The 15688-nt window shown below is 42.1% G+C and overlaps 1 protein-coding gene across 2 annotated transcripts in view; it reads right to left on the bottom strand.

The window, feature by feature from the left end:
- Window positions 1-2594: 2594 nt before the first annotated feature.
- APBB1IP (amyloid beta precursor protein binding family B member 1 interacting protein) overlaps window positions 2595-15688 on the bottom strand; it is a 67862-nt gene continuing 54768 nt past the window's right edge. Inside the window, exons 11-14 of one of the 2 annotated variants that reach the window (XM_067291812.1) lie at window positions 11607-11705; window positions 10745-10862; window positions 6387-6484; window positions 2595-4011 (exon numbers count right to left, since the gene is read on the bottom strand). In XM_067291812.1, coding sequence (XP_067147913.1) covers window positions 3478-4011; window positions 6387-6484; window positions 10745-10862; window positions 11607-11705 — 849 coding nt within the window. In that variant the 3' untranslated portion in view covers window positions 2595-3477. The remainder of the gene's footprint in view (window positions 4012-6386; window positions 6485-10744; window positions 10863-11606; window positions 11706-15688) is intronic. The other variant, XM_067291813.1, reaches the window with a different exon arrangement.

Genomic DNA, 15688 nt, shown 5'->3' with positions numbered 1-15688 from the left:
AGTATGGGTGAGCGCTAGGCGAGTGCTCAAGTCTGCAACCCTGCTCCTCTTTTATTTAGCAAGAGATGCAGGCATACAATCTCTGGCATCTTGCTAGCAATGCTAGATCCAGAAGCATTGGCTGCAGAGCAAAGAAATGGTTAACAGTAGTCATAACATACCCCCACCCCCATATTCCTGATGTGGGCTTTACCTCTTCTTCCAATACTTAATGTGTGGACAGACCAAAGAAAGGAAGGAGAAAGGAAGTGTCTGTCCAATAGATATACCTGAGTAACTCTGGAGATGGGCATGCTTACTGCAGAAAAAGTATGCAGCTTGTCTCAACTGAAAAGATACTAACTAGGGCTATTTCACATTAACACAAACTTTTTTTAGTGACTCATCTGGCGCTTCACTTGCTGAAGCATCCATGTTCTGAAGCAACTTCTGAGCATCCCCAAGTTCCTCCTGCATCCATCAGTGCTCTCTGGCTACTTTCAGCACCCTTTCTACTTCTAGTGCTTTGACCAGGTACTGTCTTCTCCTCCTGATGGTGATACAGAGTCATGTTTTGTCTTGCATAATTCCAGCTTGTGAGAAGTCCATGTCCCTCATTCTAAGTGTTCATGGTTTTTTATTATAATGAAGTCCTGGTCTTTGTCTCGCAGAGGAAGGTGCTTACGCAGCCACTGAGATATGCAAATATAGTAGGAACTAGCTGAACAAATGAGAGCGGGGCCAGCAGGCCCTCCTACCCATGCTCCAATAAAAAGATGCCTGGTTGGTGGGTAAGAGCACTTGGAAAACAACTGGCTGTTTGAGCCCACTTGAAGGGTCTGACTCTCACATGTAACTGCCAGAGCCAACATCAGTTAGTGCTGCACTTCTGGACTCCACTAACAACTTTTTCATTGATGTAGGTCAGCACAGAAACTGCTAAGCATTTGGACTTGACAGCCATGCCACACTGACTTAGTATACCTTCACGATCCTGGAGAGCCAGAAATGTCCCTGCCTTTTCCAGACTAGTCAAATAATTAGGGGCCTGAATCAAAGGCCCCCCCCGGGAGGTGATTGCTGGTAAATGGTATGTAATGTAATGGTGTGGGATGGGAAGAGGGTGATTGATACTCATTTAATTCTGCAATGTCAGCACACTGCAAGCTCTCTCTAGCTTTTCCTTTTGGCTTCTGGCCTTTTAATGCTCCTTGTATATTCTTTGAATGGTGGCCCCTACAGATAACACCCTGACTCCCTGCCATCTGTGCAGATACACATCTGTCTCTTAAGGCTGCTCACACATACAATCTTGTAAACTTCTGTAATTAAAATGCTTTTATATTTTTCTCAAATGCAACAACAGGGAGGTATATTAACCACAACTGCCTTCTGCCCACATGTGTTTACGGTAGCATTTATTGGTCTGCTTCAAGCAGCCATCTCTTTCACCTGAGATGACACTGCTGTGTGCTTTACCATGGAGTTTAAAGAAAAATCATTTCAGTAGTAGGAAAGAAATGTATGTAGTTCACAATATCATTAATGGTTTTTTTGTTTGTTTGTTTGTTTTTTTAAAGAGTAGTCCAGATTAGGTAGCCGCTTCACAAAGAAAGGCGCTTTATAAAGGGGTGGTTATTGCCTTCATATTTCTGCCAGGCTCTTTACGCAGGTATGCGGATATTAAAAAAGTAACCTTAAAGCAAAAATAGGACTAGAGATGACCCCAAACATTCCCAGGCCTTGGCACTGTCATCAGCTCGTTGTCATTCCCCTGCCTCCCACCACCACTTCTGCACTGGCCCTAGCAACCCCACTTTGACAAACAGCAGTGCAGCCTCTCCTCCTGGTCTGTGAGCTGCTTTTATTTCTTTATTTAAACAGCATACTTTGCTTTTTATGGCTATTTTTCAGAGTAATGGGCCTCTAAAACTCATGTTCCAAAGGACTTGAAGCATTTCAAAAAGGAAGACAGACTCACTGGGCTACATGCTGCACTGGTTAGGCTTTGTGATTTGTGATTATCTCCAGCAAACGTTGCCAAGATGCAGCAGTCCTCCTGTACAGACATGCTGTGGCAGTGCAGTGCCTGGGCTTTAGAAATGTCTGAAGTTTCCAAACATAAAGCACACCCCAACTAAAACTATTCTTCAGATTCCCCGTGAGAGGAGCTCTGATATTGGTCACAGGAACTGATACGGCCCAATAACAGATAGCTGGAATCTCACAAACTATCATCTTCCAAATTATGCTGGCTAGGCTAGAAGGGAAAATTAGTCCTAACCAAAATCAGAAAGTGAGTTGTTTGGCAATAATGTGAGACTTGCTAGGATGACTGGCATTTTTTCATGAAGCTTGGAGGCAGTGGATGCAGGTAGTTCTAAGCTTTGATATGCTCCTATGGCTAATACACTTTCATGGTGCCATGCTTGGAAAAAAGAGTATGTTATTTATGGAATCTTAGAAGATCATGTGCATGAGACAGGGATAAAGACTGGAGGAAATTAAAAACAATCTAGAAGATATAGGCAAAAAGTCTTTAAAATATTTGAAGTTCTGTGGTACCAATTTCTAGTAAAATGCATGTTCATTAACTGTGACACTTTGTGCAGATATAAAATAGAAGCTATTTTTATTTGAGAACTAATAATGGATGCTGCCTAAATGACAATGGAGAATTGAAATGGAGAACAAATGAAAAAAAAATATGTAGGAGGAGACACATTCTTATCAGGTACAAGATAATTATGAAGTCTTTGTGGAAACAGACTATTTCTAGGTACAGTTTGAAGACAAATGTTAACCAACAGGGAAAAAAAAAAAGCTCTGCTCACGAGGGGCAACATACAACACTTTGAGATAAAAATTTGTCTTGACCTAAAATTAACCAAATAAATGATATTTAAAGGGAGTAATTGTGAGTGCTGACAGTATGACTGGAGTTGTGTGTGGAAACAGTGGTGTATAACATTTGGGGTGATACTCTTTGGGAATGGCCCTTGTCCTGCCTTTCATCTCGGGGTAATCTAGCTGAGATTTTTCTTTTTAAGATAGGTCTCTCTTTGGGGGGGGGGGGGGGGAGTGTCTTTTGACCAAAAAATAAAATAACTTGGGCTTTTCTAATAAAAATAAAGATTCTTTGAGGGAAATCTTCCACTTCTCAGAATTCCGATGAGAAACAGTATTGTTTCCTTCAGCTCTAATTCTCTTACAAGGCAGCTACAGAAGGTGCATTTCACTTGCTGCCTGGCGAGTGCTGCTCCACCAACCCTAGCTATCTTGTTGTAGTGAAGCAAGAGCATACCCCCAATTTCTTACCTTGGCCTGGTGCTGGAGTGATGGTAATGGGGAGGGAAGGAGCAGGTTGTAGGGACAAGGTAGGGGCTGAGCACAGGAGGCTCTGGGGGAGAACTCCTCCTGGCAGGGCCTCATCCCACACCACCTTCCATGACACCAAACACCAAGAGCTATGCCTTAAAGTTCATCTGCCCTCAGCGTTCAGGAGCTGCTACCCCTTTTCTTCTCAAGAGCTTTCATCAGATCAGACATGAAATCTGCCTGTCTGCCTCCACCCCCCAGTGGAGGTGGCCCAGCTGGCCTTGGCTCTCCATCTTGTCCTGTGTTTTCTTGTCTTTTTGGAGGAAGTGGCACAGGTTTCTTTGTCAGAGGTGGTACCTTACTGGCAACAGGTGGAGGTGGAGGCAGAGGGGGTAAAGGCAAGTCTCCATTACCACTGCTGGACAATGGTGGTGGTGGAGGCACAAAATCAGGAGGAGGTTCACAGAACTCAGATGGTGGTGGTGGCAAATCAATCTTCAATGCAGGTGGTGGTGCTGGAAAGCTGTCTGGATCTGTTAGGAAGATGCCGCTGTCTCGTTTGACTTTGGAGGGCAGAACTGGTGAAGCAGCAACAGCAGATGACCGCCTTTCAGGTGGAGGAGGAGGTTGCAGTGAGCCTTTCTTATTCTGGTATTTCTGTGGCCTCATCACTGGCTGTGCCAGGCCAGATGCACTGACACCATTTGACTTATCCTTTATCAAACAGAAGGAATAAAAGGACAAGACAGTCAGTACATCTGTAAACTACTGTCACTGCCTGAGAACAGTGAAATGATGTGAAAGTATGTGAGAAGAGTGCAATGGACACACAGTGAAATGAGGTAGAGTACATTCTGCCAAAAGAGTGCAAACAGTATTTTGTTTTCTTTCTGTAGCTGCCAATAGGGCTTTGACAGTGGACATTCTCTGTTAAAAGTATCCATAGTGCTTCTCTGAGTGCTGCCCACATAAAATGAATGCTTTTACAATTTAAAAAAGTTGCAGTTAGTAAGATATATAAAAATACTTCCTTGATGTTCTACCCTGCTGCTCACTCCCTGAGGACATGAAGTTTTTTGTTTTTTTAAAGAAAAAAAGTCTCAGTGGTGTGTGTTTACATCCAAAAATACTGAGCAAGATTTGAGGACATAAAAAGCAGATGTAGTTTTGGCTCTCTTCCCAATGTATCTCTATCTCCCACTCTAGCTGTGACTGCTGGGTATCTGGATAAAGCTGAAATAATGAGGAAGTTACCAATCTCTGCCAAACTGGTTATTAGTCACAACAGTAGTGAGCTGGGGAGAAGGTGAAGCTATTTGGGATTTTACAGCATGTACGTCTAGATTCACTGTCCCCATCACTCTGCATTCAGCTGTGGGGTAGTGCACTGGGCTCCCTTCAGTGCAGGAGGGAGAGCACTGCAAACCAGTGGGGAACCAGTGGCTGAACCAGCCTGTGCCTATTCTATGCAGTGCACAGCAGGGGAAAGTGCTGCTCCTCTGGTAAACAGGTGAGCACCACTGGCAAGCCCCAGGGGAGTCTTCTGCCTGTTGTGTAAGGCACATGTGTGTACACACACACACACACCGCTGTTGGAACAACATATGACAAAAAAAGCCCTGAAGCCATTAAGTTCTAGCCACATTTGCAAAGTTAGTAGACATTTAAATCCTCTGATCACTTTCTCTAAGCAAAAAATGAATTAAAACATCCAGTAACATTTGGGTGGCTTATCTTTCAAGTTGTGTTTGCTAGTCAACACTCTGAAGATAAATAAAGCCCATTTGGCAATGTCTGAACATAATTTTCTCTCCATTTTTTTAGATGGCAGCTGGTAGCTGCTGACAATTACCATAAAATCATGCAATCTAACATGCACTTTCTGCTTTTACATCTGTTCTTGTGAATCTGGAGAAGTCTCCCCTCCTGAACATAAAAGCCTCGTACTACATTCAGTTCTAGTTATGCTAATTTATCAGTTTAAACCTAGCTAGCTTAGTGCTCTAGCTGTAACACAATGTACCCTGAAAGACTTCAATGTGATTTTTTGGTCCCAGGCTTGCAGAAACTGTGACTAAAGAAAGGCAACATGTTTGCTTCTGCTAGAGAAAAGCGCTCTGCAACCCTGTGGTCAGCAGTATTGACATATTGGAATTAACTATGTATAGCACACTTGCCTTCTCTTGCTGTCTCTCTCCTTGCCTAAAAAGAAGCAAGTAAATTAGACAAAATGAAGAGGGAACTGCTGCCTGAATTCTGAGAATATAATCTATTCAAGAGGAAGTGCAGTTCAGAACAGGGTAATAGAGTGTTTTAAAAGAAGAATTCAAAGATAGAAACAAGAAATGTAGGACATGTTATGGAAATGGCAAAAAAAATCCTAGGAATTTACAGTTTTACTTGTCCTGTCCTGCTCTTTATGCAGGATGGAGGGATACAACTGAATAACCAACTGCAAACAAATGCAGATTTTTTTCTGTAGGACATGTATGTGTTTTTGAAGTCCTCACACTGTACCTTCTGATATTTTTTACAGCTGGAGATGGAGTAAGTGGGCAAAATTTGGAGCTTAATTTAGGAGTGCATTTACATCCTAATGAAAGCATGTAGTGTTTGTCCTTCTACATACTTCCTCCTTTCTTACATGCCTATCTTCAGGCGTGCACAGTGTTTCCCACTGAAAATGTTGCTGCAGCCTTTGTGTTACCAGGCCAAGGCCTGTTTTCTGGTAGAGACAGGAAATGGCACCAAGGTTCTGGCAGCAAAGACTCTGAGACTGTCCCAGAAGGCGTTTCCCTATTTCTGCTACATGAACTCACAGATACTTGTTCTGAAGAATGAGTGATGGATGGCTGTGCCTTCACTTCCACCAGCAGGTCCTTGGCTTCTGCGCACATGCATATTACATTGTAGTGTGCAAAGCATGAGGAAGGAGGAGCTGCAAGGAGCCAGCCACTCCCCAGGGGCCAAATCCTTGTCACAGCAGTACACTGGCACTTGGAGGGGGAAGACGGGGGGTAAAGAACAACAAACTTGAAGAAATGGTTCATTAGTGAAATTTAACTGGTTCACCACTAGTAGCTGCTGACCTGTACCTCTGATGTATCCACTTTTTTCTGAGCCTCTGAAAACTCTGCACTGGCAGGAGGAACAATTTGGGGCATCTGTCCATTTGCCTGAACAGCATCTGTGACAAAAACAAAGGGAGGGAAAAAGAGGCTTACGGTTTTGTGATATTAACCAGAACAGCAGATAACAAACTAAGTAAAAGGCTATAAAAAAGATCTTTCCAACATCCACCAGAAAACCCACTCATTGCAGGTTTTATACATAATGCAGCAAAAAGCCACGATGATGTCTGTTTTCCACTTTGGGCTTATTTTGTGACTTTTCATATTCGGTACATTGCCTAAAGAAAACAAACATGATGCCTTACATTAAAACTAATAACTGTCTACATGCTGCCATGGTTGCAGCTGACAGTCCTACAGGAAAAACAAGTGGCAGAATTGCAAGGACTTATGACAAATCATCTGTGCATGTAAAAGTTATGGCAAAGATCTTTTTCTTTTGACCATTGTAAACTGGCGATTATAGAAGGGACAGGTAAGGCTGGCATAGGAAGAGAGAAGGGTAGCTGGCTCAGAAGGGGAGCTAAGCAGAAAAACTGGTATAGTTAAGGCAACTCTCTGGCCTTCCGTGTTATATGCCCATCTTTAGCGTCTTGAAGTTTGTGGAGTGCTGTAGTATTAATTAAATTCTCAGATTTTACTACATTTTTTCCCCTTTACTTTTGCTTAGAGACTAAAAGTGCAGTAGTTTCATATGCATAAGTCATGCAAGCTGAAGGTCAGAAGTACTACAGATGGGCTGAATCAGTTTCTTAGCAACTTTCCTGCCAATCTGGAATCACAGATGATTTGTGAAACCCACCGTATTCCCAGATTACTAAAGATCTGCTAGCTGGCTAAGTTAAAGCTCTGCAGAACTTTTGTCCACCCTTAAAGTGTTTGTAAGGGATATACATAAATACCATAGTACTGCCAGAGTAAGTGAATGTGAGACCAAAGAAAAAGTTTGCGGTTTTAACCAGAAAAAACATCCCCCACCCCTGTATAGTCTGGTAAGTATTAAATGAACTTTAGTTCATTTTAGTTCACTTTAGTCTAGGATTTTTGGAAGCTGTAACATGTCAAAGTAGCAGACAATCTTTGGTGCCTTGTACATATATTTGTAAACCTTAATGACTGGTTTAGTTCTGTTATAATTTACGGTTCTGAGATCCAGTAAAGATGAACTGATCAAAGTATTGCTTTGAGAGGTCTATCTTCATGCACAAAGTGTTCAGTTACAGTAACAAAAGTATCTTGAATGAATCTGTGACTGTAGAACATCAACCAATGCTGGTTTATGATAGCAATATTCATGAAAATAACAGTATTTTGTTATTCAGTGTAATATGGTGGGTAAAGAAAAAATAGAGCTGGTTCTGCAAATGTATCTGCATAGAGATGCTTGAAGAGATCACTCTGAGATACAAATCCATGGATCCGGTTCTACTCAAGTACTTTCTGGATGCTTGTGAGCACTCAGCCGTCTACAATATAAATCTAAGCACAAAGGTAATTAAAATTTTAACATGTACTTAAAAGATCTGAATACTTTTCTGATTAGCAAATAGGTTCTATGAGTGTGATAAGAAATACATTTTTATTGCTATACTTTCAAATCACACAATCAACAGAGAAGTAAGACCACACCCTGTAGTTCACTGAATTTACTGGTACTGCTTAGGCTTCAAGGGATGACAGGAGATAGTCTGAAGTCCTTGTTTTATGCCTACATGTAGTCCAGTATATTTAATCCAAAGTGCCATTTTGATCACTCATACTACAGCCTGTGGCTGTTAAAGGTCTGACATGGAACTTGAATAAGGAGTGAAAACCAATCTTTTGGCTGTAAGTGTTCAGCAGAGAGAGATGTGAATCTCTTGGTTTTGAGGTCATGCTCTCAAGTGGGGCAAATTATCATCCCTCTTCACTTCACCTACTCCCCATAGCAGTGTAGGAGTCTGGGCTTCATGCTGCTCAAAGACATTATCACCCTCAGTCCTGCTGAGATATAACTGGATGAGAGCAGGCAGAGGGAGATCCACACTACATACCATAAGGTACAGAGGTCTACCTGGATACCAGGAAGTTGGGACATAGCTAAATGATAATCTATTTCTTCTTCTGTTAATGAATGTGTATTTCATAAACTACGTAAGATTTGAAGGCAACATTTAATACAGCAGCTCCTGCCCCATACCTATATGTATGCTATACACAAAGACAGTCAGCTAAAGAACCCCCAGTCAATCCAGAATGTAAGTCCATGCACTCTTCTCTCTGGAGATTTAATTTAGATTTTATAGTATTCTTCCTGAGGCAGTTTCTGCAAATTTTTATGGTGAAATAACATTTGCTTTAAACAACAAAAAAAATTAGTACAAATGTAATGCAAAATGTAGCTGCCCAAGAGCCTTGTAGTGATACAGCACATCTGCAAAGAGCAGCATCCTTCATCTTTTGAACATCACAGTATTGTGCTGGCACACAACATACATTGCTATTGGAGTGTCCAAAGATATACATAGTGAGGCAGACATGACAACAACATATTTTGCCTGAGATTTGTTTGGCACTTGGGACATGTCAACACCATAGACTATATAGTTTGGGGTATATGCAGACACACAAATTTTGGTCACAGCACTGTGATCAGGGAGTACAGACTACATAGGATGTGAGAACAGAAGTTCCACCTGCCTCCCTGAGCATTACTTTTAGCAGTCAATGAAGTTATTAGAGTACAGCCGCCTCTAAGCTCAGACAGGACTGTAGTTTTCTATGGTAAATTTTAGCCGATGCTGAAATCAACCTATACAGACATTTGAAAACACAGGAAAACATGTTTTGTTCCATTCTCAAAACACAAGCTGACAACTGCTCAGTCAGGCACTCTATAGTATTACAGTTGGCCCCCCAGGTTTTATGTAGGGCAGTAATGCTAACTATAAGACAGCAAGAATCCCAATCACTTACGTTAATTAAAAAGCTAATGATTCTTCGCAGTCATTTCCACAGAGACAACATACATGTCTAAAATCTTTTCAGGCTCTTTAACCATTTAATGGGATCCATTAGTTAAGATTAACAGTATATTTTATGATCACATGCGATGTTCCTGGATTCTGGTCAGGAGTCAAAGTCATAAAGACATATATATACTTAATTAGGCTGTGATCCTGCCAGTATCCAGTATCTAGTGCAGCACCAGTGTGGAGTCCCACTGGTCAGCCACCTCTCTGCTGCCATCAACATCAGAAAACAAAATGCTGCATGACCCTGTCCCAGCCACCCTAACTAAAGTCACTCTGGGCCCAACACTCAACATGACTATCGGAGAGTCCACTGATCTTAAAACAGTCTGTTACTGGTCCCTCCTACCCCAGACATGCATTTTTTACCATGATTTGACTCCAAGCCATAGTGGAAAGCCCACTTTCTTCTCACATATACTGAGAAAGGGCAAAGTAAGGCTTTCAAGAGGATTTTGAGTTGTGAGTGTATATGAAAATAAATAAGGTTAGTGGTATGGGGAATTGTCAACACTGACTTTGAGTCTGACTCTTCTTACAGTGGTATGTACTTGGCCAGCATGTTCTCCCTAATAAATAAAGCATATCTTAAGTATGTGAACTAAAAACATTCATGCAAGTTACAGCTAGTATCATGCATTAGAGTATCTGTATGATGATAAAATAGGTAGCAGCACATGAATGAAGCTACTGGAAAAGTAAAGTTAGAGACTAACCCAATCTTTTCTTCCCCCTTCTCCTAACACCCACATTGTTACTGTACAAATGAGTCTGTGAGAGGCTTTGCAGACCCTTCCCCATGAGGGAGATAATGGCAAGGAAAACAGGAAAGAGAGTGGCTCACCCTAAAATAACGTCTTTCTGAAAAGATCATCCTCAGAATAGCCCACTCATCCCTTCTACCCACTGGAATAAAAGCTCTGACACTGCCAGAATGCAGATGGACGAATGGAAAACTTCAAGACATGGACCATCAGTCAGGATAATGTGGAGGGAGGATAACAGATTTGTACACAGCTGTCAACAGAAAAATTCCTATTAAATTGTGTAGAAATGTGTATTGATTTAAACTGGCCTTTGGTGAGTCGCCTTTGTGTCCTTGAAGTCATAATTTTAAAAGAAGTGCACAGAGCGAGCTTGATTATAGTTCAGAGCTACACTGGGCTCTCTAGAACAAGTCATTATTGTGCTGAATCCATGGGAAAATTTTTTGAACACAGACTATATGCACTGCTCATGATTGGGGGGGGGGGGCAGAGAAGAGGGCAGTAATTGTGATTTCAACTGCTCTGACAGCACTGGTACCTGTAGATAAGGATCCTGCAGAGACAGCTGGTTCCATCATCCCTTGATTTGTCCACCGAGAGGCCAAGCCAGCTCTCTTCACTGCACATTTGTAATTATCGTATAGTGTCTTGCCATACTGCAAAACAATACAACAAGGTGTTAAACTTGAAATAGGCCAAGCATTCATTTTGCTCTCAGACAACATTTCTGACCCCATTCCTTCCTGCCCAGCTTTGTTTAAAAAGTACCTGTTTCTAGAAGTGTTGCCCCGTCTCTGTATAGGACCAGGTGGAAAACATCTCCACACTAGCAAAAACAACATTAATCCCCATGGCCAAATGCAGTCCTACTGATATCACTCTCACATTTTATGTTCATTTCAGTATTTGTAAACATCTTGAAACTTGGCTTTAAAACCAACCATGCTCAATAAATATCCTTTTCCAGTGCTTTCCAAGTATTACATTTTCAGACTGGAGACTTGGGATGCTGAATCCTGGGCTCTAGAGCAAAAAGCTCTGGCAGTGTAAGACATGAACCAGAGCCTGTCCATCTTTAGCCACAGCATCTTACTATTACATCACATATCTGTGGTGTGAGTTTTATGAGTACGTTAATTTTGTAGCTACAAAATTTATTCTTACATGTTAATGGGGAAAACACATTGATAACTAGCGTACAGGAGCATTTAGTAAATCTGTGCTGAAGTCATGGCCTTCTGCTCTTCATTTCTATGCTAAAATTAGCATGAATATATATGTCCATTCTTGGCACAATCACATCTCCAGTTGGAGATTACCTGAGGGAGGCAGGACTTTACAATGTCACAGAAAACATATGTGGCCAGTGAGGCCACACAGAAATTTACTTTTAATCTCACCTTGGCAATTCTTATACCTGTTACCCACTGATGCAGAGTTGCTTGATCATCACAGCAAAGGTATTTGATATACTGTGACTCCTTCTGAATCTGAGGGTGCTGAAAGATATTAATTCATGCAATTAGACAAACACAGAGATCAGTTGCAATACAAAAGTATGAAGGCACCGCACAGTGACTTTGGTGAGAACACTGCCTACAGGCACCATGTTAACATAAAGATGATTTGAAAAGAAAAGTAAAACAGAGTATAAGAAAATATGAAAAAGATGGTGATTGTGAACTACATGTGAATTACCACTGGTAGCATTTGCTTGAAACAATTTCAATACTTTGTAATATGAATTCAAGAGTTATAGAAATCTAATAGTGATCTAGAGGTCAATGAAGTCTAGAAATGTCATGGTTCAAGGTCTAACACTTAATGTATAAACACTGGAAGGAAGTATGTTTCTCACTGGGGCTTGCCATCTGTAAGGCATCCAGACTGAAAGCTGAACATGATTAGTTTTCAAAGAGCATGTTAAATTTGGATAAGCATAAAATCTCAGCTGAAACAGATTCTCCCTTCTCAACTCACCGCCTTCCTTTGGGTCTAGTTCTAGCTTTATTCCTACAAGTTTTCATTCTGCTTTACTCTTGCTGTTGCTTGCCAACAATTCCGTAAAACTGTCACATGCTGTAGCTAGAGGATTATTCAAAATGCAACACTATCAGAAGTAACCATTTTCAGAAACCTACACATCTGTTAAACCTCTTTCTTTGGTTCTTTTTGATGCAGTCTAGGACCTCTCTCCATTACTGCTCAGCACAGTATGATATGTAGCGATATATTACTGCAATTCAAAAGTTACCAAAATGTTGGGCTGACTCCTTGCCTGCAAATTGAACATCCTCCCTAAGATTCAGAAGGAATTTGCTCCCTGCACTACAGCAGGGAAGGCTGTAAGATTTTAGTAGCATGGATTTTAGTAGCACGGATGGGATTTTACACGACCATCTCTTGAGACATAAGGAAAAAAATGAAACCAAAGCCAAAGGCTTCATTACCCCTCATTCAGGTATTCATTTTGATGAATATTTTTTTAAATTCTAGGTGCACAGTTAGTGAAACTTGGTTAATGCACAAAAGTGCATTTAAATATGCTCTGAGGATTCACTATAGCCAAATCACTCTCTTCTCTGCCTGAGCAGTAGAAAATTCAAAGCTTACTTCCACCTAACAGCAAGGACCCTTGTTTTCTATATATCATTAAGCTCAGCCGGGTTCTTCGTGGCCCGCACAGAGCAGTGTCTGCAGCCTGATGGCCTGGGCTGCCCTTCCTCCACGACGGCTCTGACGTAGCAGCCAGATGTCTCTTCACAGACACCTGCTCATGTCTGGGACTTCCCTGATGCTGACACCAAGCCCTGGCCACAGCTGGATGACACAGGGGCTTCAAAAGCAGTGCTGAATACAGAGGTCTTGCTCTTCAGCCATGTCCCTGCTCCTCCCTCAGTGCTGCGGACACCAGGCCTCCTCGCTTGTGCTGACCCAACTGTTTATGAGGCCACACAGTGAACTGAAAAAAGGAACTGAACTGGGTTAAAAATAACCCATTTTATCATGCTAGAGTTTTTGTGGGATTTTTTATTTTATTTAACTCAGCAGTATACAGCATGGCCTCACACACAGCATGGGGACAGGGTGCACTGTGGCATGGGGAGGGCATGAGCAGCTAGGGCTGGGAGAGAGGATGGGATTGCGCAAACCAGTATTGAAGCCAAAACCCTGCACCATCAAACTCAGGAGCAAGAGCAAACACGCTGGGAGACAGTTGTGATAAGGATATTACTGTAGTGGGGACTCACAGCAACGCAAGTGTCCCAAGCCAGTGCTGTGGGCAACTACATTAAAACTCCCTATATGTTTGAACCCAGCAGCTCACACAGGTCACTGGAACATTGTCACAGTTGAGTTCATGGTTTCTCTCCACTGCATAGCTGGCCACCTGCACTGCACTATGAACATGCGAGGTCCACATCAGTCCTCTGGATGGGCCATAGCTACCTTACTCTTTTAGCTTGCTTGTGGGCATTCCCAAGGAGAGAGCTAGGGACATCTCATGCTGGAGCCCGGGGTCACCACCTCATTGCCCCAAGGCATTCAAACTGCAGAGCAGACCCTGTGTCTGCCCCATGGGACCCATGCTTCAGGCAGCTGCTGTGCTGCTCAGCAGTATTCACTCCTGCACAGAGGCCAGGGCACACTGACAGACACTCCCAGTTTTCTTCCAGCATTTCTCTATTGTGTGACCAAACACAGTAAAAACCATTAGACAAGTCAGTCTTAACAGTGTCATTAAAAAAAACTATAAGAAGGCACTTATCTGTGTGGCCCAGTACATCTCAGGGACATGGGTTACCTTACCACCAACAGAGTCAAGAGAACCAGGAGATGCAAACAAAGACACTGCAGCCCTGGATAAATTCAACTCTTCATGCTCTTTTCAGTCAGCACCTAGCAATCTTGTTCTAATATGTTATGTCATACCGAACCCAGCAGATGGCATCAGAGGCTTTCAAAATGATAAAGCAAGGATTTTCTTCTCCCTTTTCACCACAACTAAAAACAGTCCAATGACCCCATATATCTCCCCTCATTTTCAAAAACCACACCTACCAACAGCTTTTTATTAAAACTATAAAAAAAGATATAATTTAATAGATAATTCATGCAAACATTTGGGAGAAAGTGAACACTGCATAAACACGGCAGAGGAGGAAACGGTGTACAGCAAGCCAGGTAGCCCTGTCAGACAGCCCTGCTCTGGGGATCTGCTGTGGGAGCTCAGAGGGGCTGCTGCAGGCCCCCCTGCTGGGGCACCCTACCAAAATCTCAGTTTCACAAGGACATCTGTACTGGGTCAGATCACAGATCCTTGAGCCTAGTATCCTGACTCTGACAGTGGCATAAATGGGGGAAGCGAAAGAACAGGACAAGCTTACATGATACTTCCTTCTCAGTACTCTCCCTGCTTGCAATTATTTTCAACTCAGGGGATTTTCTGAGCAGGATGTATTTTATTTGTATTTAGATTGTTCCATGGATTTCTCTTTGAGGTACTTCAGCTTTTTCTTGAGCCCAGATAAACTTCTGACATCCACAACATAACTTTTAGCAACAATTTTCACAAGTCTACTGCACAATCTATGGAGAACCACCTCCTTTTGCTCTGAACCTAGCTTCACTTGATGTTATCGTTTTGGAAGAGACACTGACCAACTGACCCCTAGCCCTACTTCTCCATGCCACTCACAAGCCAAGAAACCTGCATCACGTTCCTGACAAGTCATGTCTTTTCCAGCCTGCAGACTCCTGACCTATGCAGTCATTCTTCCGAGGTCCTCTCTGCTAGGACAATCTATCTTAACTACTGATATTTGCCAGCAAGGCCTACTCTAGATTACTTCAGTCAGTTCCTTGATTAAATTACTCCAATCAGCAACCATGATTAAATGCGGAGTCACAAGTATATTCTGTCAATTAGGATCCAAACTAGCAATATGCGGAACACCCTATTCTCATAAAGAACATTAAATGCCTCAAAACCTTGCTGGTAGTCTGTTTCTTAGCATCAGCTAAGAACCATAGTATCAGTCACTTTGTCAGAAAAAAGAGAGGTCTTGGCATTGGCTCTCTTTTTATGGTCAACTTTACCTATGACACATAAAACAACTTTGTACAGGACCCATAGCCCACTGAGCTAGGCTGGAAATAACCCCTCTACCTTTACTGGGCTTTGGATCAGGCCTGCTGCATGCTACAAGAGCAGAGGTTGCCTGCTGCACCTCTGTACAAAGCTGGGCCATGAGACTGAACATCAGAAGCAGCAAGATCAACACTGAAGGTTCATACCTGTAAGAGATTATTAGAAAGCAGCTCAAATGGACATATTTGGCTTCTTCTGGATTTTAGATACACGAAACATGCAACTTTGGATAGGAAAGTATAAAGTTTTAGCTAAAAATTGTCACACACACATCCCTCCAGCCACTTGCTCACTTGGGAAGTAGTGGGTAGTGAAACTGCTTTGTCTACA

The sequence above is a fragment of the Apteryx mantelli genome, chromosome 2 (assembly GCF_036417845.1).
Source record: "Apteryx mantelli isolate bAptMan1 chromosome 2, bAptMan1.hap1, whole genome shotgun sequence".
NCBI lineage: Eukaryota > Metazoa > Chordata > Aves > Apterygiformes > Apterygidae > Apteryx > Apteryx mantelli.
The sequence above is the reverse complement of the archived record's forward strand: the minus strand, read 5'-3'. Positions and strand labels throughout refer to the sequence as shown.